Raw genomic sequence first — 26,102 nt, forward strand, 5'->3', positions numbered from 1 at the left:
AAAAAAAGACCACCCCTACAAACCACCAGAGAGCTGACTACACATGGGAAACGGTGGCACTGAGGAAGAAAAAATAAAAAACAGCAAAATTGCATCAAACAAAAACAAAAGAAAGGTGTGGGAAGGTAGTTAGAACAAGATTTTCCTCCRATTGCTTTCAGTTTCAGGAGTTGTAGGGTTTTTTTTTTTTTTAAGTTCATATTAAAGTATTAGCATTTCTTAAAGGAAAAATACAGAATTTGACTTAAAGCCTCCTGAGATGAATAAGTCTTTGCACTGTTGCCTGTGAGCTCTGGATTAAGTCAGTAACAAATCAGATAAAGATTGTGCAGAAACTTTGAAACAAGCGGCATTTTACAGACGTGACCATGCCTTCCTGGACTCCCACGCAGGAATGTTTGTGCAAATTTAGGTTTTCCTTGTTTCCATTTTTGTATTAAGCCCAAATACATTTATTGCATAATTGTGAAATACGGAGGAACTTCTATTACCTAGTGGTCTCTGTCGATACGATTTGCTTAAAATCTCAGATTCTACAGAGCTAAATATATCCTTAATGACTGGCTTCATAAATTATGCTACAGACTTTAAAGGGCATTTTGTTATGCAGAATATTGCCTTAGGTTTCATTACTACAGTAACCAGTAACATACAAACACTACTTGGCAGCAGGGTCTCTGAAACAGCAGCTCGAGCTGTTCTAGCGAATTCAGGAAACTGTTGTCACAGAAAGATAAACCTGGAAGAAGAGAAGCCAATTTTCTCAGCAGGTTGCCTAAGTCTAAAATCAATTTTCACAGGAGGTTAAAACTACCACAAGGCTCATCATTTCAGCACCGAAGAATACAGCTTGCTTCATCTGAACATAAACATGACAACCACAACAAAAAAGGTACAAGAAGGTAGAAGAAAGAGAGCCAGAAAGAGGAAATGAAATAGAGAAAGAAAACTAAAACAGAAAATTGATTTTGTAAAAATCTTGTTATCAGACTGTCTTTGGGGAAAGAGAGGAAACCTGGTGCAGCTGCAGTACTGACAAGGCACGACACAGTGCCTGCGAGACAGAAAAAAAATCAGACTGATAAAATACATGCTGGGGGATTCATTCGTTTCAGTTTCGTCCTAGTTTCGCGTTGCCRCCTGAGAGGTTTTCCCGATGGAGAGAGGAAGGGAAGCAGAACGAACAAGCAACACATCCTATTTCTACCCTTCCACCCACTTAGGCTTGAACGTAACGGAGCGAGACTGAAGTAATTCCAGCAAATCAAGGCAAAGCTAAAGCAGAGCTGCTTGTCATTGCTTACAGCACTAAGTTTCACTTCTGCATTTCTAGAGGCTTGGAAAATGAAAACATTTTATACTTTTTGCTTTCTGTGCACTAAAGAATGCCGAGGCGCTGCAGAAGCGTACAAAAGGGCTCTCCCGCAGCAAACAAAGCAAACGCCCTTCAAAACTGCGTTATAAACATACTTGTTTGCACACGTGTGCTTATGCTGCTTGCTTGTTTTTGACACGCGAGATGGGGTGTTRGGCTACCAAACCAAACCACCCGCTTCAAAGCCCATGAGAAGCCTCTAAAATCATTTCTCTGGGTGCTATCTTGAGTCCCTGGCAGGCGCCGTTCCTTAACGCGCGGTTTGCGTTTTGGCAGCTCTCCTACGGAAGGTTTAACAGGCCCCGCTTAACCCGTTTGCCTCCACTCCCCTCCTTTGCAAGGCAGCAAGTTCGTTTGAACTTGCTCCAGCGATGCAACGGCACAACGCTAGAAACGCTCCTGCTAAGACTCTGAGCCCACATGCACTCAGCAGTGCAGCTYGCAGGAGCAGGCAGCGGGTCCTGCTTGCCGCTGCCCTCGCCACAGCTCGGAAGACAAACCAAACCATTTCCATGAACCTCTACTCTTGCTTTCTTCAGCTGACACTGAATGATCCCGGCAATTTAAGCATTTTACATCAAAATGCTCAGTAAACAATGGCTGTACTGTAGTGCTTATGCGTGGGTGCCTGGAGGAAATAAAACATTCTTTAAAGATTTTACACGCTTTTCTAACTCTGAGATGGATTATTTTGCTCAATCTAAAAATAAATGCAAGGGCCTCATTCTTGTGTTCAAACAGCATAAGAAAAAAAAATCTCTATTTTGTCTTCCTTTGTCTGAAAGCGCAAAGGCTTTTTGTGTTCTGGGCAAATGGGTTGTCGATACATTTTAATAAAGGATTCTTTAAAAATCCTGAGTTGATGAAAGTAATTGCTGTGTCCCTTGCTATACAACAACAACAACCACAATGATAATATAACTCAAATCCAGATAAACTAAAGGTGAAAAGTATATGCATCCCAACCAGGACTGGGCAATGCAGACCACAATTCCAGTCCAGGCTGTTTATTTCATCCATAAGTTGCTCTAGGTGAAGAACCTGGGCACAAAAGCACCTCCRCAACCTGCTGGGGACAACACGTCCTCCTCTCAAAAGCAGGAAAAAAAAAAAAGTCTCAGTAATAAAAGAAACGTCTGCATTGCAACTACTATCTCTACATTACTTCACAGTAATCTAATTTTAACACCTTGCTCCTGGCAACATTTCTTACCTTTTTAAACAAGCCACTGTCCTCTCAAGCTCTCTCCAAGAAAAAAAATTGAATACTGCTTAATGTGAATCTCGAAGTACTATGTCCCTAGCAGACTGAGCTGGTGTCCTCTGGTTCCCTCCAGAACAAGCACACATTGTCTTTCAATGCAAGTGCTGAAGGTACGAAAACCTAAGAGCAACAAGCAAGGATTTCAAGTGKTTTTTTCTTTATTTCCAAAAACACCTCATTGCAATCTATGCTATTAGACATACTTTTCACTACGTTTTGAGTAGACTGACTCCTAGCCCACTCCAGAAAAAAAGTTGGTCACCGCAGCTGATACAGATAAAGCTGTACAAGTACCAGAGTGAAACAGAAATCATGTTGACAAGAGTTTTTTTGCTGATAATATCTGTCAGACAAATACATAAGATAGACCTGCACAATTGCTTTGCTGGTATAACTATATTTACATGGGAGTTTTTGCTGATATAAAAGTCACAAGAAAGCAGTAGGGCAGAGGGGAATCACATCTTTGATACTATTATTTGGAGGGGGAAGAAGAACAGCACAAACTTCAAGATGATCCTGGTTCAAATTTTTCTGAAGAAAAACAGCATGAAATGATGCATTACAGTGCATCAATTAGTTATATGCAAAATGTAATACACAGTCATCACTAGGAATGGTCTGTCAAGGTTAATACACATATACGCCTAAGTGATGCATCAATTACAAAAAAGTTGTATTAGAATTACCAAGTGTCTTCACTGAATAAATATGAGTTAGGAAAGTTAGGACATTCAAATGATGGGCTACATATTTCAAAGGTTCCAAGTTTCTTAGTAGCTCTAGCTTTACTTGCTGAAGTGATTTAATCATTTAAGAGCCCACATTTTGTTGAAAGTCAGCAGGAATTAGCCTCTTAAAAGCAAATACCATTTTGAAAATAAAATCTAGTCATTTAGACCCAARCCAAGCACAGAAATTTATTAATTACTTTTTAAAGTAATCTGTCCATTAAGATACTTGTAAACATTAATACCAGTGAGTACAAAGGATGCACTTAGATTCTCAAATCAAGTGCTTTAAAAACAAAAAACCTAGAAACACCTTTCAAAACATACCCACGCTTCTCAAACTTTCACTTTTCCCATCCCACTCTTCCACTGCTCCTGTATGTGTTGTGAATACTCAATGGCAGTATCTCAAAATCCTACGTATTCATACAAGAAATAATTTCAAGTTACACAGGAGCTATAATCTTTGAGCTGGCAGACTTTTCATTTTGGACATAGTTTTGGCCCTAATATCGTTTCCTTAGATGGCAACAGTTATGAAGCATGCATCATTATATTACAGCTTGTATATTTTATTAATAACATTGATCCAGATAAATAATATATACTAGCAGAATCATGATGTAGGAAAACAGCTAAAAGGAAGTAAGTGATATTCAAACATACCGATATAAATATAGAGCATATCAAAAGGTCAACTTTAATCATTATTTTATGACTGAAATAATTCTCATTTCTTTGGAACTGGGAAAGGGAATGTATTCAGAAACCATCGCTACAGTGAAGTTCAAGTGCGTAGTTCCTTTCTTCCCAAATCCCCTGATGTGAGCTTGGAAAAAGTTTCAATAGTAAATTCTGATCTTAATTTAAGCTCAGTGAAAACGTAAGAAAACAGTAACTACATTTGCTTAGACCATCAAGGAAATCAGTGATATCAGTGGCGAGAGGTRTCCTGTGGTTCTCATGAACGCCTCAGATAACTATCTTTAACTACTGCTGTGTCTCAGAAGTTGCTTCCCTTTCCAAACACCACTTTCCCTTTGGAAAACAAGCAGAGTTAAATTTATGATGGCAGAGGTGGTGCTTGGTGCACTTCTCCTTAATGATTCAGTAAGCTGAAGGCTTCGAGACACAGGCTCGAACACAGCAAAGTACTGTTTTAATACTTAACAGAACTGCTTTTCTTAATTGAGACCTTTTATTTATTTCTTTTGAGTAGTGATACTTAATTAGATCTCACTGCCTTACCACAACTGCGGATAAAAATTTGGAAAACAAAGGAATTTAGAAAGAGGTTGGAGGTTCAAATAGCTCACCACCCGAGAGCAAGCCAATGATGGATGGTAGCTYGGTGTGGGACAGACGCAAACCCTTTAAGGGGAGCACGAAGGCATCAGCTGGTGAAAGTGGTGTGCCAACAGACAAGGCAAGTGGGAGAGAACTGAACAGAGATGCTTATTAATGGCTCCAATGGGTCCAAGGATACGAATCCCAGAGGGAAGAAAAAAAAAGGATAAAATGCGTGCATTGAGGGGACCTGAGTTTTAACTCTCTCCTCATAAAAGCAAAATTCTTAACTGAGAAAGAGCCTAGCTTCTATTTTTAAGCCTTAACGGAAATTTAAGAAATATTCTTAAATGTTTCCCACCAAGGGAACGTAACCTGTGGGAAAAAAATAGCAGGATATCCTTTTTGCTTGTAAAGGCAACTTTCCCCATTGTTGTACAGTTGATCCAAATGCAAACGGAATATTTCTATATTTTATGTTTTGGGGGTGGGGGAGAGCTGCCTCATTATTATTAAGTCATGTATACACAGATGAAAGCTATTTTCCCAGAGATGGATTAGATAAATCTCTTAGAAAAATACCTAGTCATGCCACAGAGGACTCCAAGCCATTGCAAGTCTTGTCCACCAGTCACCTGGTCACCAGTTTCAGTATATAATTAAACTTCCTGTTACAAAACTATCTGTTAGGGTTAAAGTAGCTTAATTTTAACTTTCAGCTGCAGAATCRCTGTCAAAGGCTGACGAAGCCTGCTGCCAGGAGGTTATTATTACTACTTAACTAAACACTTGGCCAGTGCCTTCCAGCACTCTCCGCCGCGCTTCACGCAGCACGCACGGTGCCTGGCTCAAATCCGCCCTGCTCACACCGGGCGTTTCACTTGCTGACTTTGCCTCAGCGGGACTGAGCTCCAGCTCCCAGCCCGACTGTGCCAAGACCACAGGTTGCACATTCAAGCAGCACAGCTCATTGCAAAGGAACCGTCCCGTCACGGCTACCTTTGGAAATTCTTCAAAGCTAGGCCAAAGCTCCACGGAGCTGCCAAGTACAATTTTTATCTGCAACTAAACGAAGTAGGAGGCTCTGCGCTGACGTACCCAGCTTGCCCCGAGAAGTGATCCCTACGTCAGGTATATTAGCAAGACTGCAGGCCATCAGCCTCCCAGGCTCCTACAGCCGTCAGAAAACAAAACGATGCCGCGTGGATGGTACAGTCAGCTCTTTGTTTCCTTGCCTGTCTAATCTGGAGGGAAGAAGTGGCTTCTTTGCTAATTCAAAATACTGCCTGCATGCCTCATAATTAAAACCCAACCAAGGGGAGATGGTTACAGTATGAATTACCCAGGCATCAGCCAACCTCTGCCTAACAAAAAGCTTTTTGTGTCCATTTCTCTGAAACAGCTCTGGCAGCCAGAGCACTGGAGGAGACTTAATTACTTGTGACTCCAGCCCACTACACTAATTTCCATGTTTTCTATATTACTATTTTACTGCATATAGTTTCCTTCATATATAATTGCTAACATGTCAGTGATATTCATATCAAAACTTCTCAGAAGCTGGTGGCAAGAGTCAATCAATTCATTTGAAAGACATCAAGGATGCGAGGAGACAGGCTAATAATCTGCAGTCTTGTAAGGGATCAGGCTCCACTCCTTTGTATGCTACAATTCATTCTTTACGTCCTTTCAGGCAAAAGCATCTGCATCGGCTTAGTTTCAGATACAGTCCCCAAACGACCTCGTGCAAGTTGGACAACAAGCGTTTCCCTACGCGTACAGCGCAAAGGGCTGTGGGCTGGAGGACTCTGAGGAAACGTGTAGGAAAGGGTTGGACATGCCCAAGGGATTACTGCTACCATAGCAAACATGAAGATAAATACCATGCTGCTTCTCTTCTTCCTTTGGTTATGGAAACTCATCCAGAACCAGTGCGGTAACAYTAATACCGTATTAGCAGAGAGGGAAAGGAAGGGAGCCGACCCGGCTCTGCAGTACAGCAAACCAAGGCAGCGAGGGAAGCGCTCATGTCCTCCGCATCGATGAAGTGCAYGTTACATTCCCTCTGCACTTCCACTCGAGGACAAACAAAGCCAAACCGACAATGCGCAAGCTACATGACAGCCGAGCGCCTTTGGTACGACACTTGCTTCAAGTGAAAACATGCAAGCCGAAACGCCGCCCCTTTCACCTTGAGTGAACAGATGCCATCCGACCAAGACAGCATGTACAGCTCAATCATCTTTTTGCTCTGAACAGCAATGAGCTGACAGGCTGACTGTTAAAGCAAGCCAAGTACTCCTTCGAAAAGGAGGAGAAGGCTGGCAGGATCCAAATTTGACTGGACTTTGCTTCCTGTTACAGGAACTCACCCTCCATCTTCCAAAATCTATAACATTCTTCCCAAACCACGGCTGTTCAAAAGGCGCAAAAGGCATGTTGTAAAAAGGCCATCTTCTTGTGCGATGGAAAAAAATACTAGCCCTGAAGTAGTGAGGGACTTGAACYACAAGTTTTACAAAATGGATTGAAAAAAATATATATACCACAGTGTTAATAAAGAATCCTTCCACACATTGTTTATTTTACAATAGACTTAAAACATGCAGTCAAAATGCCTGTGTTCTCATTCTGTGCAAAACGGAAAGTACTTGTAAATATACACAGCATCGAGCTTAAAAATTGTGGGGAAGTGCTCGCTCAACATTTTTTGCATTTTTGTGGGCTTCCTCTCTAAACTTTAGGAATTCCTGTCTTTTGGGGAAATTTTGTCTATCAAATTCAATGGTGCATCAAAACAAATATTTGAATTTAGACTCTGCCGCAAAAGGAAAAAGTTCTCATATAAAGATGGCTGATGAAGAATTTTAATTTTCTTAATGCTTTTCAAGAAAAGGAAAAAAAGTAAGTATTGCTAAGTKCTCACTATTTGTTCTAAATTCAAGTAGTGCAAGAGGAAAAGACAGATCTTCTGAAAACTTTAAATAATCAGAGCTTTAGAAAGGCTGAATATTCAACAGTATTTTCCTTCTGACTTGATCAAGCTTAATAAGCAAGCCAAAACATTTCTAACTGCGACAGAATCTAAGTCATGCAGCAATACTTTAAACAGAAACAAAAAATTTAAAAAGTAGCATTTTCTTCAAAATTGTGTACATCAGCAACAGTCACAACTTTGTACACATAAACATAATTACAAAAATAGGGCTCAAACAATGAAAGCCAGGTACTTTGCTTAGAAAAGGTTACAATTCTGCTTACAGGACAAATGACCAAAACAATACAGTGGGGGTTCCTAAATTATGCAGCACCACCATCTATAACCCTTTACTACAGAACGAGTCCTTTGAATATTTTACATACAAGTTATATAAAGCGTGTATAACATACACATATGAAAAATGCTTTAAATATTAAAATTAATTCATGTTATAAGCATCCCTCCATTTGTTTTTAAATGCTATACATATTTTTTTTAAACAGTGAATCAACTATATCATCATAGTTGGCATTGGAAAACTTAGTGATCAATGAGGGCTTTAGCATTTGGGAAATGCTTTGATTTTTGGCAACCCAAGATTTTGCAATTCAAAACAGACCTAACTTCTCCCCCTCCATCAGTTCTGAGAGAAGACAAAAGTTGCCCTAAATCTAGGCATCTGGATTCCCCATTTCATGTCTCTTACTTTCTGTCATTCCACCCTACAAGAATGGAGAAGTCCATCTGCCTGTTAAAATGACTGAAAACAAAAATATTTAATAATACTGGCAATAATGAGTTATCACCGGGTTCAAGAGTTAACATTCAATTTTGACAAAGGGCTCAAATTTGCATTTCTYCCAGAGAAATTTATTTCTGAGAACATTTTTTAATCAATCCATCTTTATCAGATGGAAGCTCTTCTTTACAACCTCAAAAACAAAATAATCATTTCTTAATAAAGTGAAAGCTGATATTCTTCAACGATAAGAGAACACAACATCAATAGCAGTTCTCCTTTCAGGACTGTACATTTGATTTTGTGGTTCAGATCCTAACCTGAGATTCAGGAAATGTGCAAGCAATCATTAGCTCCGGTTCAATCCCTGTCTGATCTCAGGCAATTTCTTCATGCCTTTATTGATCATCTTTAAGAATGGTCAGATTGATTTTCCATAATTTTTGTCTTACCTATGTGAATGGCTAACTTCTCATGGACTTTCTTTTCTTATGTGGTTATACAATTTCTGGCACATCAAGCATCTGGTCTCAGTCTGCATTAGCTGACACTACCATCACCCCACCGTTTCTGTGCTGGCCTATGAGACAGCTGAAACAACTAAGTTACTACATCACACTTGGAGGCCTGTTTTAAGTAAAGGAAAATAGGAAGTGTGAGCAAGAACCGTATTTCTAACTTCAAGCCCTGGTAACTGATTGTCGCGAACCGCACCAGTGACAGGTACCATTTATCTTGAAAGTGCACATCTGGATAAGCCACCTAACCWGGAATTGCTATTAGGGATGGTGAGGGCCACCACGATTAGGTGAAGCTTCATTATTTACTAACATCGCAGCTGACAAATGGGTTAAAAACGAGTGCACAAGTCCAGAGCTATTGCTCCAGCTTTCCTTAGGAGGCAATGCAAACCCCACAGCTGCTCCCTCCTCCTCCGATTCAGGAAAAGTTCCATCTTGAGGACAGGCAGAAAGGCCAAACTGCTTGTCTATAGCGGCTGTGAGAAACAAGGCTCGGGGAGAGCAGGTTATTTTATTAGATCAAGATAGCTGGGAGGCTGGGAGGGGGCACATTCGAAGAGGCTGGGCTGCCCGCACACTCTCTTCCCAGCCTCTATGAGCAGTTTACGGGCTGGGAAACTCGCTGGTGCCTCCCGCGCCGAGCCGAGTGTCTGCCAAACACCATGCTCCGTGCCAGGATGTGCTGCCAAGATCGCGTCTCATAGGATTTGCTACACCTGACTGCGTGCAAAAAGAGCACCTCAATATCTAATGGAGCTGATGAAGGATTTTACCAGTTTCACAAGGAAGTGAAACACTGCTAATGCAATTTAGAAAGAGAAGTCAGCACATGGGAAAAGAGAAGATCGAAAAGGTAGGGCTAACACCTTTTCCAACAGACTGTTACAATATCCTACCACTAAAAACAATTAAACACTAATTTTATTGTCAAAATAAGAAATATTCGTCATCATTATAATAAAAACTGGCAGCTAAAGCTTGCGAGGGAGGGAGGATATTAAAGACGACTCACACAGCAACATCATTAGACATCAGTGAAAGTGAAACCTAACACCTGAAACTTAGAAGCACAGAATAACTACACAACCAAACAAACCAAGAGGCWTAATGGATAGGAAACGGATTAAGCTGAATGTCACGGCAGGGCTTTCCGAATGTCATTCCAAAAATGAACGTATTGGTACAGCCAAGCATGAGAAGTGGTGCAGCATGTCAGCCACGGATGTAGAAATTAAGGCTCGGGTTCAGCGGCTTAGCTTAAGCCCCTGCTGCGGGCGAGCTCCCACAATGCAGCTGGCAAAGCACGCAGTGTGGCTCGCGGAGAGCCGCCTTGCCACTCGGACCCTTCCTTGCCAAGCCCCAGGTATCCCTTACGATAAAACAAACTAGCTGCGCTGTAGTAAATACCGCTGCCCCCCTGCCCGAAGGGCCATGGTTACACAGGATCTTTCTCAGCGCCCTCCCACCATCTTAAACCCTACAAGATAACGCAGTTCTGTGATACGGGATTATACGAGCTGCCCGCTGAAGTTACTCATCATCAAAACAGCAGGAAAACTTGTTTTCTCTCTTCTCCCCTTAATTCCTAGAACATGCTCACCAAACCCCAGAAAACTAACAAATACATTATGTATTTAGCTTATTGCTACAGTACTTATATGTGGCAACAGCACTGCAATCACAACAGATTACAAGAAGCAAAAGCCATTATGGCCAGACTAGTTATAACAGGCATCACTGTGTTGACACAGAAGCGCGGAGCATCCTGAAGCTGCAAAATGCCATTTAAACTGTGGTTAACCGGCACCCAGTGAAAACCCCAGGAAGAAAGAAATGAAACATGAAGCTTGTTAACTACCTCCCTTCACCTGCACAATACAAAGAAACAGAGCAGTCAAAGAGCCAAAGCCCAAAGTACTCAGAAGAGCGTTAGGAAAGGAGAACAGCCATGCAATGCTCAAGGTAGGAAGAGGAATCCCTGTCGATTTTTTTCCCTGAAAATACATCTCTTGAACAAGCTACCACACGTAGAGTCCCAGAATAATGGGGAGGCTGGAAATAGGCCGGTTTAATCCGGGCGGCAGCACCTGCCAGGGAACTGGGGGCACTGGGAGGGAAGGAGTGACCCGGCAAGCCGCCCTTCGCCCATTAAGAGCTGCTTGGGTGGGGAGGGGCACCACCGCACACGGACATTTTAAGACTTGTCTTGTTTACTGGCTCTTTTGTCCTTGGATAACTACAGGAGTTAACTTGATTTAAGCGAGGCAGCCTGCAATTACAAGACCACTGAAAACACCCCCCCGCTGCCCACCGGCCGGGTCCTTCAGCGACCTCCTCCCAGCCAGGGGAGCGAGCGGGCGGGCGTCAGGCGAGGCCTCCCTGCACGCCTCCTCCCGCTCCCGTCAACACCTGAAACCGCTCCGCCAGAGGCGGCCGACTGCCGGCTCACGGTGGTGTGGGGCGCTTACCTCTGTGAACATGTCTTGCCGCCTTCCTACATGGCAAGAGCGGTTTCCTGTTTTCATACATCCCCTCGCCGGCCCTCATCGGTGTCACCAGGTTAGCGTCTTTTGTGCTGGCGGCCGCCCCTGGCCGCCCCGGCAGGAAAGAACTTTTAATCTCTTCCCTCGCGCCGCGCCACGAGAAGCTGCGAGCGCTCCCAGGCATAACTCCCTTGGCTCCTCTCCTAAAAACGCTCTCTCAAGTACACGGTTGCTTAGCAATATTTGCCTTGCCCCTGTACGTTCGCAATTGGCAACATCTGTCCCTTCGGCGGTTGCGCCTCGCGCAAAAAAAAAAAAACGTGCGGAGAGTTTGAAAGCCTACAGACAGGTTGGCCGAAGACGTTTTGTCAGAGCTGTCAGAGCTGCTTTGGCATTTTATTACTATTTTATTTCCAGCCCGGATAAAAACGTGTGGCTTCTTCCACAGGAAAGGCACACAAGGGAAAAAAAGCTTCTCTCATCCAGTGGGAATCACCTATTAAATCAAATACAACAAGTAGCTTTTTCTGTTTACATAATTACATCTGCATGCTTTGGCTTGATTTAAAAGAAAAAAAAAGCCTTGTAATTCTCCCGTGCCCACTGGGATTGGCTTCTATTCCTCATAAGATACCACACACGCATCAGGTAAGAGAAAACAAGAGAGTCCAAACTTTGTTTATGTATTTAAAAACRCATAGCTCCTGCCCACATGCAATCCTGACCCTGTAACGGCTTGCCCTCTAGCAACCCCCCAAATTATTTGTGTTTCTGAAGCACCCCGGGCCACACTGAGCAGAATCAATGCCTCTAGACATGGCTGCAATGTAGTCAGTAAAGCTTGACCAAATGAGGGGGAAAAAAAGTAAAATTAACGTGAGAGCATAAAAAGTACCAAGTGCTCTCATCTCTGAGAGCCAAAAAGGGACAGGAAGACGACTCGCTAAAAGGTACCTCTTTGTGCACTTGGTGTTATAACGAAAAGCAGAGAATCCTACAGCTAMCCTTTATCTGATGGTAATTTATTTAATTTACTTAATTTATTTTAGCTCACACTTACTCATAATACCAAAGGATTATAAGAAAGGCCTTGGACCACGTTGCTTTGGGCGTTCATGTGCAAGTTATTAGGGATGTTTTCTGGGAATGATTTAGCTCAGTTTAGCTGAGTATTTTTACATGATGAATCAGAAAAATAGAATGAAGTTAACAGGACTAAGCGCTATTATAGCAAGTGTGAGTATTAAAATATCATTACAAAAATAGATGTGAAGAAACTGTTAAGTGTTTTGGTAAAATGATTTAAAAAAAAAAGTATTAAAAAAATCCTCCTAGAAAGAAATAAAATCCATCATCTTACAAAGATGCTGGTGAATATCCCTAATAACTTGCAAGCATTGCAAGCAGTGCTAACCACTGTGCCTAGTAATAAAATACTAGCAGAATCCAACCTCAGTTTTTTCCTAGCAAAACTAGGTTGAATAACTTTGTATCATGCCAAGTTTGGCCTTAAAAATAAGCCTCTGTTAAGGCATGACAAGCATATATACATGTAATAACGAGTTCCCTTCCAGATTTAAAGGTTTTATGCCACATTATAAAACCTAATGACACAGATTCCATCCTGGTTGTTATTAGATGCTTATAATGGAGGCGTTGAGGCATGGCTAGCTAATACTATGTTGTGAAAAGCTGACATATACTTTGATCAATGGCAAAATAACTTTGGGGGAGTAGTGCTTTCTGCTCCACGGGACAAGAAGCTTGGCTGGCATGCGAGGGCATCGCAGACTCGCGAGCTGCCCCTTCCCGCACCCTATCCAGGGCCCTCCTGTTCACACACTAGGTACCTTCAACTGCCCCATCATGTCTGGTCAAGGAGGAAAGGGGTGYAGGAGAGAGAAAAGAATTAAAGAAAATACTAACGCAAATTAAATGTGGTGCCTGGGGAGAAGAAGGGGGAAAGGGGTGAAGGAATTCTGATTCACACTTTCCAAGGAGCATGTTTATCCTTTTCTTTTTTTCTTTTTTTTTACCTGTTTCATTTTAGTTTTACACAGGGTAAGATACTACAACGTTGAGACTCCACTGAGGCATGAAGTTTTCCATGAAGATTTTTGAAAAATGCCCCAACCAAAGCAGTTTGGATTCCAGCGGACTGATGAAGCTAGCCGTGTCCAAGGCAGAAAAGTCTTCTCCTTCCAATTCTGAAGGAATTCTTAAATAAACCATAAATTATTAAAAAAAAAACCCAAAAAACTTGAGACATACTTACATTTAAACACATTTCAGATCAGAAACAAAGCTACCCCTCAGCTTTTCAAGATAACAAACCCCTCCTGGGTTAAAAAGAAAAAAAGTCTGCCAGTAGGCTTTCTAAAATTGAGTGCAATGTGGTTTTGCTAAAGGGTGTGAATTTTTTGCTTCCAAGAATTACACTTAAAGTGAAACGAAGCTCTTTCTACCTTTTGCAATCAACGGCCTTAAAACTGCAGAACGATGGAGTCAAGAGCCCAGGCAGAGGAACAGTTGAGGCCACCACTGTCACCTCCTCCTCCAAGATAAATGGCTGGCTTTACTTTTGAGGGGGGCAGCGATAAGCTGTCAGCGGCTGTGTTTTGTTTCGAGCTCATTAACATGCAGGTCGCCTGCCACCTCTCCCTGCCACAGCGCTCGCTTTGAAGTTGCCTCGCTGGGCTGGAAGGTTTGGCTGTCATCTGCTCTTAGCCTTCCTCGGGCCAATGCCTTTTTTTTTTTTATTAGTCATATTGGGCACTAATAATCATTCTGTTAGCGGTCTGAAACGCCTCTCATTAGAAATTGTAATGTGTTTCTGCTACAAGCTGTGCTAATTACCACTTCCTCGAATTTCATTCATGGTGATGTGTGCCCACAAGCAGGAAACCCAACTCGCAGTTTCAACTGCTACTTCTTTCTCACAAATAGTTTCCCCCTTGAGATGCCATGACATTAGTAGGTAGTCCTCCTATTCAGACAACAGTTTTGCACACTAGTTATCACCACCTGAGGTGCACATGAACAATAGCGTAAAATGAGCTGAGGTTTACAGAAAGCTTTCTTGTTTCCATACGGACTGCTAGCAGGAGTGTTAGGCAATTACCACAAACTGTTACTATCCACACAAGTTCTGAAAACAGAACCACTTCCACTTATAAGAAACAGAAAACCTCTCTCTGATGCCCTCAACCTCAGTACCTGGTAATTCAACTCCTCTCCAGGAAGCTTCCTATCCTAAACCAGCTGCTTTACAAAACGCTAATGCTAACGCAACTGCGGCCCGCAGCTGACAGTCAAGTAATGCTCTTCTCATTTCCAAAGTAGGTTTTTTTGTATTTTTCTACATCTGCTCCCTTCACTGCATTTTTGCTTTCCATGAGTACTTATAAAAGCAACTACTCTTTGTTTGCAAAACTACAGGCTTCCTCTGCTTTTAAAAGATTTGTACAGAAAGCTTCGTAAGTTAAAAAAAAAAAAAAAAAGATAGAAACAATTGTTCCCATTTCTCATAGACCAGTTTTAAAGAAGAATTAAAATTTGTCACCCAAATAAAATCAGAATCTTTGCTGTTCAGGAATAAATATAACTGGATATAGTACATACATTTTGCAGTGTGCAGTTTGAAACTTAGTTTCAAAACCAGAACACTGTTCAAGATCAAGCAGTTCACGCTGGACCCTGAACTGGGTCCTCCTGCCAAAATTTAACTTTGTCAAGCAGCTCTGGCAGAAGACTTCACCTTCATCACTGGCTTGGCAATTGAGGTTTAAGTCATGATGGCAATGGTTAAATCTTCAAAGCAGAAGATGAGATGCTCCTGCAGGAGCCAAAAAACCCTTCAAAGGAAGAAAAATATCCAGCACACAACTCTTAGCATTATGGTTTTATCCTTTTTTGAGTTGTGCCAATTCCAAGTAATCTCCTCGAAAGATGTTACGCAGTTTAGGAAAATTCTTGACTGACCTATCTTTCCTATTACTGCTCTGTGCAGAATCCACAAATCCCCCATCTAACAACTCTTCTCAATCTCCCATTGCTTTTTAGAGCAATGGGTTTAGCAACCAAATTTGGACGACTGCTCTGTGATGGTGCTCAGAGACAGGCTACAGAGCCAAGCCAGTTCTTTGGTTCAAATCAGGCAGGAGCCCAAACCTGACAGGAGGACCGGTGAGGACTCGGCACCCTCTCTTGAGAAATGCTGCTTAATCGCATTCCCCCCTCTCCTTTCTTGCCGCAGGCAGATACGGCCATTCGAAGAGGAAGCCCAACCCTCCAACAGCAGGAGCACAAGCCACCCATTGCTGGTGACTTGACAGCTGAATGCAGCACTACAACTTCCTASTTCTTTAAAAAATGAAGCTCCTAAAATTTGGTGTTTTGCCTAAAAGCCAAGCCCAGATCTTGAACCAAGGAGCATGAATCTCAAATTTGATAGCAGAAAAATGTCTTGCAGCTGAAAACCAGTAGTTGAACAAGGGACTTGAGTGTACCTTCTTCAAGCTTTACAAAGAATAAGATGAACAAAAGTACATCTAATTTATGACTTCTGGAACCTGCCACATGAACTTTGAATACCAGCCTTTGGTTAAAGCGAAGTAAAGATACAAGATGTCCTTTCGGCTTTTAAACCAAAACACCTGCTTCATGCCCCTTCTGCCCTTACTTCCAGCTCTTCCAGAGCGTAACGAAAACTGCAGCTTTGTTCCTGGGGCCAAAAGCAAACATCAAAAATCTAGTAGTAACAATTGTATTTAATGTTTCATTTGCTTGTTTTGCAATCACAAACCAACAAAAGGAGAAATTCACACAATGCTTTTGGTGAAGCAAGGAAACCCTTTTAAATCACGTAAAGTGCTTCTGACCATGGAGAGGGCAGCACAGGAGACACAGAAGTAACACCTTGTTACTTTTCCCTTGGTGCAAAGCAAAATAAAGAAACCATAAAATAAAAAGAAAAGGGGGGGGAATCAATCTCCCTTCTACATAATAAATGATAAATAAATACAGGATTGGTGGGATGAAGAGGATAGTAACCTAACGCTAAATAGTCCGTGTTCATTAAGTAAGACCAAATGGCAGTGCTAAATATATTTTTAAAGATTTTCTTTCTTAAAGAACCCAGAATTAAAACAATAATTTTTTTCCTAGTTTACCAGGTTCAACTGTCTGGTCACTTCTGCCAGTAAAAGACTCATTAAGCACTGAGAGAAGTCAGTGAAAAATTACTTACGCAGAATAGACTTTTAAATCTATTTCTGTCACCCAAACTCCTTTCTAGGTATTTAGTTGTTACTATATACTGTGCAATGATCATGTTTTAACCAGTGGCCTTCAAAGAGGTTTACTGAGGTGAACAAAGCTTGAAGACATCAATCCCACTTTGAATGCAGAGATTTTTGTGTGGATCCTGTGCTTCAAGCATAATAAAGTATTACCAGAAAGACTTTACTTGCCTGTTTTGGGGAAAATCTTTTTTTGGAAATCAGTGTTTGCTTCCCGACTTGTAGGTGAAAGAGGACAGTTCAATGATATCTCATTACAAGAGATAAAAGGAACTACTTCCTAACATTTATGAAACTCTGAAATGTAGAGAAAGCCAAATCTCCACTGAGCATCAAGAGCTATATATTTTTAGATGCCATGACTCTAATAATGCTTTAGGATTTACAAGCACTCTCTCTCAAACCTGCCTCACTGCTTCTTGGCCCTGCCGTAAAGTCAATTCCCTTTAAGGCATCACAGACTTATTTTGTAAATGGAGGTAATAGGAGGGTCACTGTTGGTGCTGTGGCTCTCCTAAAGAAATGAAAAGAAAGAACAGCTTTAAAAGCATCTTTGTTTAAGGGCTGGGGGAAAAGGTAAAACATGGCACATTAAGAGGATAAATACATCTAACTACATATGCTGTATTTTTAATGTCTTCTCGCAACAAATTTGGAAAGATGCCTTAAAGAGAAGGGGAGGAATTTTGAAAGGGAAGATTTTTATTGGGGGAAGAAAGGAAAGAGCTGTTTGGTTTCTGTATGTGAATGCAAAGTGAGTCACTGCACAGTTATCCACTGTGGATTAATTCACTCTACAGTGAATCTGCTTGTCTGTTCAGACTGGAARGCTTAACTTGTCAGTGTTGCCATGAACAGAAGCTGTCAATAATGAATTCACAGCTGCAGGTGACACAAGCCTTAGAAATTCAATTAGCCAAAAAACATGTGGTAGAAGAAAGCACTTTCCTAAATGATGTCAAGGAAGACCACGGGAAAAACTGGATTTGGCATGTGGCTGTTTAGTGTAATTGGGGTCGAATAGCATAACTAAAAATCATAAACYATGCTCCAAGTTGCTGGGAGGAAGAGGAAAGAAGAGCAGAGAGTTTCTGCTAGGCTATACCCATTTATTGCCACAGCCACGGGAAGGCAGGAACCTTCCTGCAGCTCCAGTTCACCTAAACCAAATGTGATGGCTAACCTCTTCCCAAAGGAAGAGGTTCCCAAGATCCTTTCTTTGGGGAAATCTTTCACCTGCATGCAACATACACCACTGTATTTTTCCTAAAAGCAAACCTGTCCTCCAATCACATACTGCACATTCAGTACATGGAGAATATATCCAGGTGGGCAATCAGACTGTTCCTTCTTCTCCAGTCTCCAGGCTTAAGCAGTGAAAGACCACATTGTTAATTATCAAAATCAAATAGAAATAAACCAGTATGACAATGACAGGGCTGAACTGAGCAGATAATGTAATCTAGAAATCATGTGGTGGTTTTTTTTTTTTACTAGAACTTAGAGCCATTATCCAAAATGCCCACGCACAGTAGGTCAAGAATCTGAAGACACCTACATCAAATGAAGGCCCTTCAGCATATTCACAACAGGTTTCATCTATCAGCTTTTTAATGGAGTAAACAAAGTTAAAACTAGAGTTTTGGCTCGTACAGAACCACTTCCTGCACTAGCTTCAATTCCTTTCTCATTTTGTTCTTACTCTGCCACAGATCCAACAGCATTCCCACTGAGCGTGCATAATGCTACTTGTGCTCTGGCAGCTATAGTATGTTTGTGAACATTTGGATTCAGAGTCATGTGCTCAATGAAAAGTGAGCAGAAAGAAGTTCCGCTCACTATAGAGCAGCACAGCCAATGCTGCCCTATCTTACTTCAGATTAACACACACACGAGATGACAGGAAAAGCAAGGGGATGTGAAAGATGAAAATAGAAATGGGACCAGAGTTGAAAGAGAATAGAGAAGTCTCATTTCTGAGAAGTAAGCGATTTCAAAGATAAATAAATAAATAAACAACAACAAAAAAGCAGGCATTAAAAAGCTAGTTTTAAAACCAGAAAACCCCTTTAGCTTTTAAAATGGGTAACGAAGAAGCTGAGATCCTGTATTRCTTTACTTCTCCCCCAGGAGTAAAATATCTGGTCAAGCAAATAATGGAATCCAGCCTACACTGCACTTCCTATTTTAAGGTACAATGTGCAATGACAAATCTACTTTGAAGCAAATACAGTCTCCCAGCATGAAAGTATTTTCACAACTTCTCAAAGTAATTTTTCCAGTTTCCTGCCATTTTTCACTAGAAATTGCCTTAAGTTATTTGCAGCTGATCAAAACATCCTACAACACCCTTTTCCATGCAAACCAGACAACACCCATCCTCTCCCTTTTTATTACAAAGGCAAAATACAATTTGGAAAGTATCTCTGTAGCTCTCCTTGCCATACTGCCTTAAGTCAGTGCTGTGGGATCCTACATCCATAGGGCACTGGAATACTCTTGGAGCTGAAGGATGAGTACGGTAAAACTCCCAGACTTACCTGGCAACCAAGAGCGCRCGCGAGACAGAGCTGCAAGGCAGACAGCATCAATGTGCAGTTCCTCTCAGCAAAGCCGATACAATGGGTTTTATAAAGACATAACGAAAAAGAGTATTCGTTGAAGAAAACACACGTGCAACCACACGCCTCCTGCTCTAAAACTGCTTTGTCAGTGAGAGCTTCAAGCATCTTTATCTGCAACGCATCTGAGAAATCCAAGACTTCTGTCTCCATAATACATGACAAATTGGATGAGCAGGCTTGTAGTCAGCAAAAACAGATGGAATAGAACAAGGAATCTTGCCATACCACAACAGTTATAAAGGAAGGGAGAAGCATCCTCCGATTAAGAAACAATTATAATTATGGCCATCCCTTCCCTTCGAGTTTCCTAATACTTTCATAAACRATGCACCCTGATGACTTCACAGCAGGGTCCAAATGTAGGTGTGATATGCCTTCCGAGAGCTTCAGAAAAGCCTTCTAAACTGCTCAGGTAGCTGCTCTTTTCTCTTTCTCTGAAGTGAAAGCCAGAATGGACTAATCCAATTCTGCTCAACCATGCAAATCTCTACCACACATTGCATATGATCTCTAAACACCTCAAGTCGTACGGAAAACTACAGAAAATCTCTACCTGCATTCTCAAGTTTTCTTCCCTGTGGCAAGAGGACCAGGCAAGTAGCACAAGAGCAGCAGTGTTATGTTCTGAATTGCGTCTTTTTATCTGTGTATTCTACATTCAACCTGCTGCAACCAACTGAAACTTCTCCCTCTGGAAAAGTGCAATCCATGAAAACGAACAAAAGGGCAGAGCGAATGACAAAAGAGCACCTGAAAATTGAAGTCTAATTGCAGGTTTTCTATGCCCCAGAAAGTTACTCATTTTAAAAGACAGGACAGATGAAAAACCAAGTGTTTGCTTCTCAAGAAAATAACAACAAATATTAGGAACAGGTTGCTCTAGCAAGAGTAGAAATAACAAGAGATTCACATGCAACAGATTTTGGTCGCTGGCCCAACTGCCATCTTTTCACTGCAACAACTGCAGCTTTCCATTCCATGTCTTTTAAGACATCCCTCTCTCTTTCATTTCCTTGGCAGAAAAAGTCAAGTGTTACAGCTAGAATGAAGATATGCTTGCGCTGACTGGCCAGACTGGTTTGTGCCAATTAAGAACAAATAAACTACAGTAGAGTTCTGTTCATTTTTCTYTTAGTTGGGACAAAGAAAACGGTATTTCTGTTACTCAGATGCAAAATTTTACAAAACTTTTAGTATCTTAATTAAGAACTCCACTTTTGTGTTAAATTCACTTCAATTGCAACAATTTACTCAAAAGGTATGTGATGAAAGGGTAGACAGAATGGTTGCGTGTTTCCCTAGGAAGCTAGGCTAAAATCATCTGGTAGAAATCTTCAGGATGTTTCTTGTTCACATGAATACTTTCCTAATACTCTACAGTGAGATTTTCTAAACTGACTTAAGTGACTTCTGTGGTGTTCGCACTCACTTATCAGAGTCCCCAAAAATTCACCCAACAAGGTGATCACAGAACTCACCAGTCACCTATCCCGATACACCGTTAGGACTGTGGACCTCCCTACCCACCAGCTCTCAGACTGAATACTGACACTCTCAATGTACTAACTCCAGATGCATCATCACTTGACCTTCTCAGCATACTGCATCTCCTCCTTCACCTTCTCAACAGTATTGCACAGGAAAAAATGACAGCAATAGAGGCAATCTCCCTAACCATAAAAACCTGCTGCAGCATCACTGAAAAATCCACAGAATCATGAGGAGCGTTGCATTTTCATGATGCAAACAGATCTCACCCAGGTCAGCAAAAGCCAACCTCAAAATGCAGCTTCTGCACAAGGTAATAAGGTGTCAACAACCATCAGTGCTTCTGGTAGCCTCCGTCTTCCAAAAATCTATTCTCCTACAGCTGAACTTCGACTGCTGGTGACAAGCCCCCCAACACTTTCACTCACCTCAATGGGCTCAGAAGGGATTTTCAGTTTGGATAATTTGGCCTTGGCATTCGCCTTCAAATCTGAGATTTTTTCATAGGGTTCTCCATGGTATTCCTCCGCAAGAGGTTTGAGCTCCGGTGATTCAATTGGTGCTTGATCTTGGCCATCCATTGGTCTGACATAGGCAGTAGGTTTCTGCTGCATTGCACTGGTTTTTGATGGCAAAGATGGGGGAAAGGTCTGAGAGGAAGGCTGAGTGGTACCAGTCAAGTTAACGGCTGAATTGTCCCGACTTTCATTCTCCTGTGACCCTGCCACTAGGTCCTGAGGTGATTTAGTTTGACTGTAGGCCGGCCCATGACTTTTGTTGCTGTTCTGTGGCCTGGAATTGATATGCTGGCTGGAATGTAGAGGTGACAGGGGTGCCACTGAAGAAGACAAAGATGACAACAACGGAGAAAGCTCCAAAAGGGAGGCCTGCAGTTCATCAGTACGACCTTCACCAACAACACGCCTGTCATTTCTCTTGTGGTGAGAACCTGTGCGACTTTCCTGGCCACCACGATTGTGTTCTTGACCTTGGCTTCGACTACTGGATAAGCTGTGAGTTTTGGTGTGCAAACCTGAAGCTGGTTGTGTCCTTGATTGTGTCTTTTGGTAGTGAATGGAGTTGCTTGGAGGGGGAGGAGCTACAACTGGAGGTCCCATGGGCTGATGGCGGGTTGCGTGCTGGAATGAAGATGGTAACGTATGGCTGGTCTTTTCAAGGAAGAATGGGCGATCAGGCTTTCCTTGTGGGATCAGAGAAACAACACTTGTTGGTATCCCTATGAGATTCTGATGGGATGTGGTGCTGATGAGCTCCTTGACCTCCTCATAATTGCCCAGCATGTTCTGAATACGGCTTGACAACTCATCCTCTTTATTAGTCTGAAACAGAAGAACAGAGATGGGGATGTTAAAAAAGCATGTGAAAGACAAGCAGAGATCCAGCTCAAGAAGAGAGGCCCTTCAGGATCTCATTTTAATAAATCATGCTTCACCACAATGAACAAAGTTATGCAAGCTCATCTTGCTCCTGCAGGCAGTCTCTCCAAAGCAAAAGCAACTGCTCTTGTCAGTGTTAATTCTGAGCAAAGGTTGCAGTTATGCCTGCAGTCTGCACGGTCACTAACAACAGACCACTTTGCTTCAACTGTAGCTACAGACAGACAGGTAGCCAAGCTGGTCATGAGCACTCTCCCGCAATCTCCCAGAATACAGGAGGCCCCCAAATGAATCTGCCTAACCCAAAGTCAGTACTGTGCTTGCACAATCTACAGAGCTTTACACACATACTCTGATTATTTAAACTTAAGCAGATGGGATGATGCTGTATTTCTGTGCGTTGCGCTGAATGCTATTATACTGTACACAGGTGCCACAGTTCTTCCACCCAGCTTTTTTTTCTCCTCTCTCTTGACCACAAGGCCCTCTACCATTACCTTGTAAGGTTCTGCAAAGAGGGGGGCATTTTCAGGGAACGTGTCTCTCTCCTGCAGAGCCTCCTGATTCCGTCTCTCTCTCTCTCGAATACGGAGCAAGTTTCTATCCTCATTGTACAAGCTTTAAGAAAGAGATAACGAAAGGATGGTTATTATTTCACACAAGCACTATAAACAAATATCTACATTGTGCAGAAACTGCTTTTTCAGACAACAGYGCATGTCAAGCAAGTTAGTCATTTTGCAACCCCCCAGCTGGTTATAGCTGACAAATGAGTCATGTCAAGTGTTTGCCATGCTGCGTAATAATGTAACGTACAGCAGACACCTTCACATGCACTCCTTCCACGTGAATTTTACTCCTGACGCCACATATCAAGAAGAGTGGGAAAGGGGAAACTATCCATCCATTTAATGGCAAAACACAAGTTAGGAAGAAGTCAGCACAGTTAATAAGTACGTGAGCTGTCAAATCCAATTGCCATGACTGATGTGAAAACTACCGTCCTCATTCTCATCCTCATTTCTACCCCAACACTTCACAAGGGAATGAAAAGAACAAAGGGGGGGGGGGAACCAAAAAACACAATACCCCCACCCAATATTTTAAAGCTACTTTCAGAGGCTGCAGCCTTGCATATGATGCCCTCTCAACTTTAGAAACAAGCTCGAAAACCGAAAAATTGAAATGGAAATTCTGAAAGCTGCTTACTTAGGAAACCATGTAGTTGCATTTAAAGCAATCACGTAAACGTATTTAAAGAGAAGGCCTCTGGAATCTGGAAAACACCAGCCAGAATCCCTCTGTTCCTCCTGAAACACATACACACCCCCTCAACTCCATCAGCTGTATGCCAAATTAGCAATAAAGCTGTGTCACACGCACARCAGGAAGACTCAATGAAAAAACAGATCCTGTAAAGTAAGGCTCCCCTGTGAAATACTACTGCAAAATGAGGGAATCCATTGCTTTAATATTTATGAACATTTGGGAAGAAGCAGCACGCATAGGCATTCCTCTTCTCTCCTAATTCTCCTCTGCTGTGCAGGCCGTCACATACCGACAGTTACTACAGGCTTCTTAGCAYGCTCAGTTTCTGCAGTGTCCCAGTTTGGAGGGGAAGGAGGGGAGAGCCACATCTTCCCCACCACTGGCATTTTCCCAGATGCCACACAAACAATCATCTACTGACAGTTTAATCATTCCTAAAGGAGTGGTGGAGGACTGACTTTGTCACAACAGTTAATCAAGAGATCTGACTACTGCTGAGGGCTTCCTGACTCAATGCGAGCTTCGGAATATGATGCTCTTTGATAGCAAAGGATGCAGCAAGGATGTACTTGTGTCACTAAGAAAGAAAAACATATTCTGGGGTTAGACTATGCACATTTAAAATAGTTTCCAGCTTCATTAGTGCTGAACCGTTTCCAAACATAGCAAAGGAAGTTTCCAGCAAGCACTATGCACCCCACTTTTGAAAAAGATGCAGCCAACCAACCAAAAAAAAAAAAAAAAAAAAAAMAAAAGGATCACAGGTCATCACTTTATTAGGTAGATCATCTCAGTTATTTGGTTACAAACAATGCATATGAGAAATGTTTCCTCTGCGCAGTTGATGACATCTTGCATGTAAAGAATTTCATATCTATAAGCAGTTAGTTGGTCACTTCGTGTGCGTTGGGAAAGTTTTGTACAGCTAGATGTAGGAGATCGTAATCGTAGAAGACGAGAAATTATGAGGAAATAGAAGGAAAGAAAAAATAGAAGAAATCTTGGATATAACTATTACTTGAAATTGTGTGCATGCAATTTTTTTTAAGGAATGTGTTTTAAGTTGACAGCATTTTTTAAACATTTCTGTTCAAGTTATCTGGAAAATTTTTACTGAATGAAACACCATTTTCCAAACATTCCAGGAAGCAAAAATGATTCTGTAAATATCCCTTACATAAACTTTTTTCTTTTTTTTCTAAACTCCCTTAAGAACAAGTGTGGAAAAACCCAAAATGATGTTTTTAACCACTAAAATGCCAGCCTTTGGCCTGAAGGAGACCTCTCAAGCCTCCCTTTCACAACTCTGTGATAATGTGGCCAAATTTCAGGAATGCTGAAGGCAGCCATTGAACAAACTTTTTTTGGATGGGCTAATTTAACCTGGATCAGCTCTTCGCCCCGCATCGATCCGCAGTCCCTTTCCCACATGGCTGCACCAGCACTCAAGCCAACACAACGGGGAGGCCAGACGACCAAAACTGCTGCCTTTGGTGGCAATCCTGGCTTTTTATCATTTTCCAGACTCCTTGCCCCTACAGTCAGCATCTTCCACTAACAAATTATATAACTCTTCTGCAAGGAGCTCTTCTGACCTCCGCTTGGTCTAATCAAGACTCTCACTGCAACCAGGTGCTCAGCTTCAACCCCCCTGCGGTATATTTACTTTTGTTTCATAATAAAGACAACACGTAGGGAAAGCAGAAGACACGCATATTGGATGTAATCCCACCTCAATCTGGAATTAGTTTTCTAAAAAAAGTTGCTTCACACTTTCCTTAAGCATCAGCTCAGTACACGTACTTGCTTTTGTTTGTTTTCCCCCTAGTACTTATTAAATTACTCACAGTGTTGGCTAGAGTACAGCACACGCAGAGATTGTGCTAGCTTTCCCCAGAATAAATTTTGTTAATGCAGATCGCAGATTGTTACAGCACACTTCAGATCGAGGTCTCTCTGAGACAAGCTGCTGAGCTGGCATAGCTCTATGCTGAAGCTTAAGATCTTAGGAAATGCAAGCAGTTTAAAATATTCATCTAAACAATATGAAGGAACAAAAGCAGCAGCCAGTCCATCTGTTAAATCGTTTCATCCTCCCAGATAAGCGATTGTTTGTCTGTTTTGGAGAAGACAGAGAAAGACATAAAAGCCATGAGGTCCAACAGAAGTCTTGGAGAACGCTATCAAGACTAGGAGAGTAACTTCTCTTCCCAGAGCAGACCCATTCCCAACCATCGTAACAACCTCAGTTACCTTTTAAAAACTCTAATGTCACTACTACAGCATACCACATCGCTTTGTAATCTGCATTATTATGTATTAAGGCACATCTAATAGTACCTGGAGACTTAAGATCTTTTAAGGTTCATTACTGTAGTCGTGGCCATCCCTGTAAAGCACTGAGGACTTTCAGAATAACAGCCTCCGCATGCTGTTGGAGCCCAACATCACAAACAGGCACTGAACACATCATATCCTGTAATGACTTCACTACTTCCTGCTTGTTTAGCTTTTAACAGTAATATAAAATCTGATCCCCTATGCAGCTTCTTCACATTAGCTTTATTATCAGGCAGCTAATATAGATCAACTTCCTTAACAAAAAAAAAAACCCAAAACACACACACACATTAAAACAAACAAA

At 41.8% G+C, this 26,102-nt stretch overlaps 1 protein-coding gene across 4 annotated transcripts in view; it reads right to left on the reverse strand.

Moving 5' to 3' along the window:
- AFF1 (AF4/FMR2 family member 1) overlaps window positions 1-26,102 on the reverse strand; it is a 107,786-nt gene that overhangs the window by 52,264 nt on the left and 29,420 nt on the right. For all 4 annotated transcript variants that reach the window (XM_026068456.1, XM_026068453.1, XM_026068455.1 and 1 more), the window contains exons 2-3: window positions 22,687-22,807; window positions 21,221-22,132 (exon numbers count right to left, since the gene is read on the reverse strand). In XM_026068456.1, the coding sequence (XP_025924241.1) occupies window positions 21,221-22,132; window positions 22,687-22,807 (1,033 nt within the window). The remainder of the gene's footprint in view (window positions 1-21,220; window positions 22,133-22,686; window positions 22,808-26,102) is intronic.

The sequence above is a fragment of the Apteryx rowi genome, unplaced genomic scaffold, assembly GCF_003343035.1.
Source record: "Apteryx rowi isolate R43461 unplaced genomic scaffold, aptRow1 scaffold_270, whole genome shotgun sequence".
Lineage (NCBI taxonomy): Eukaryota > Metazoa > Chordata > Aves > Apterygiformes > Apterygidae > Apteryx > Apteryx rowi.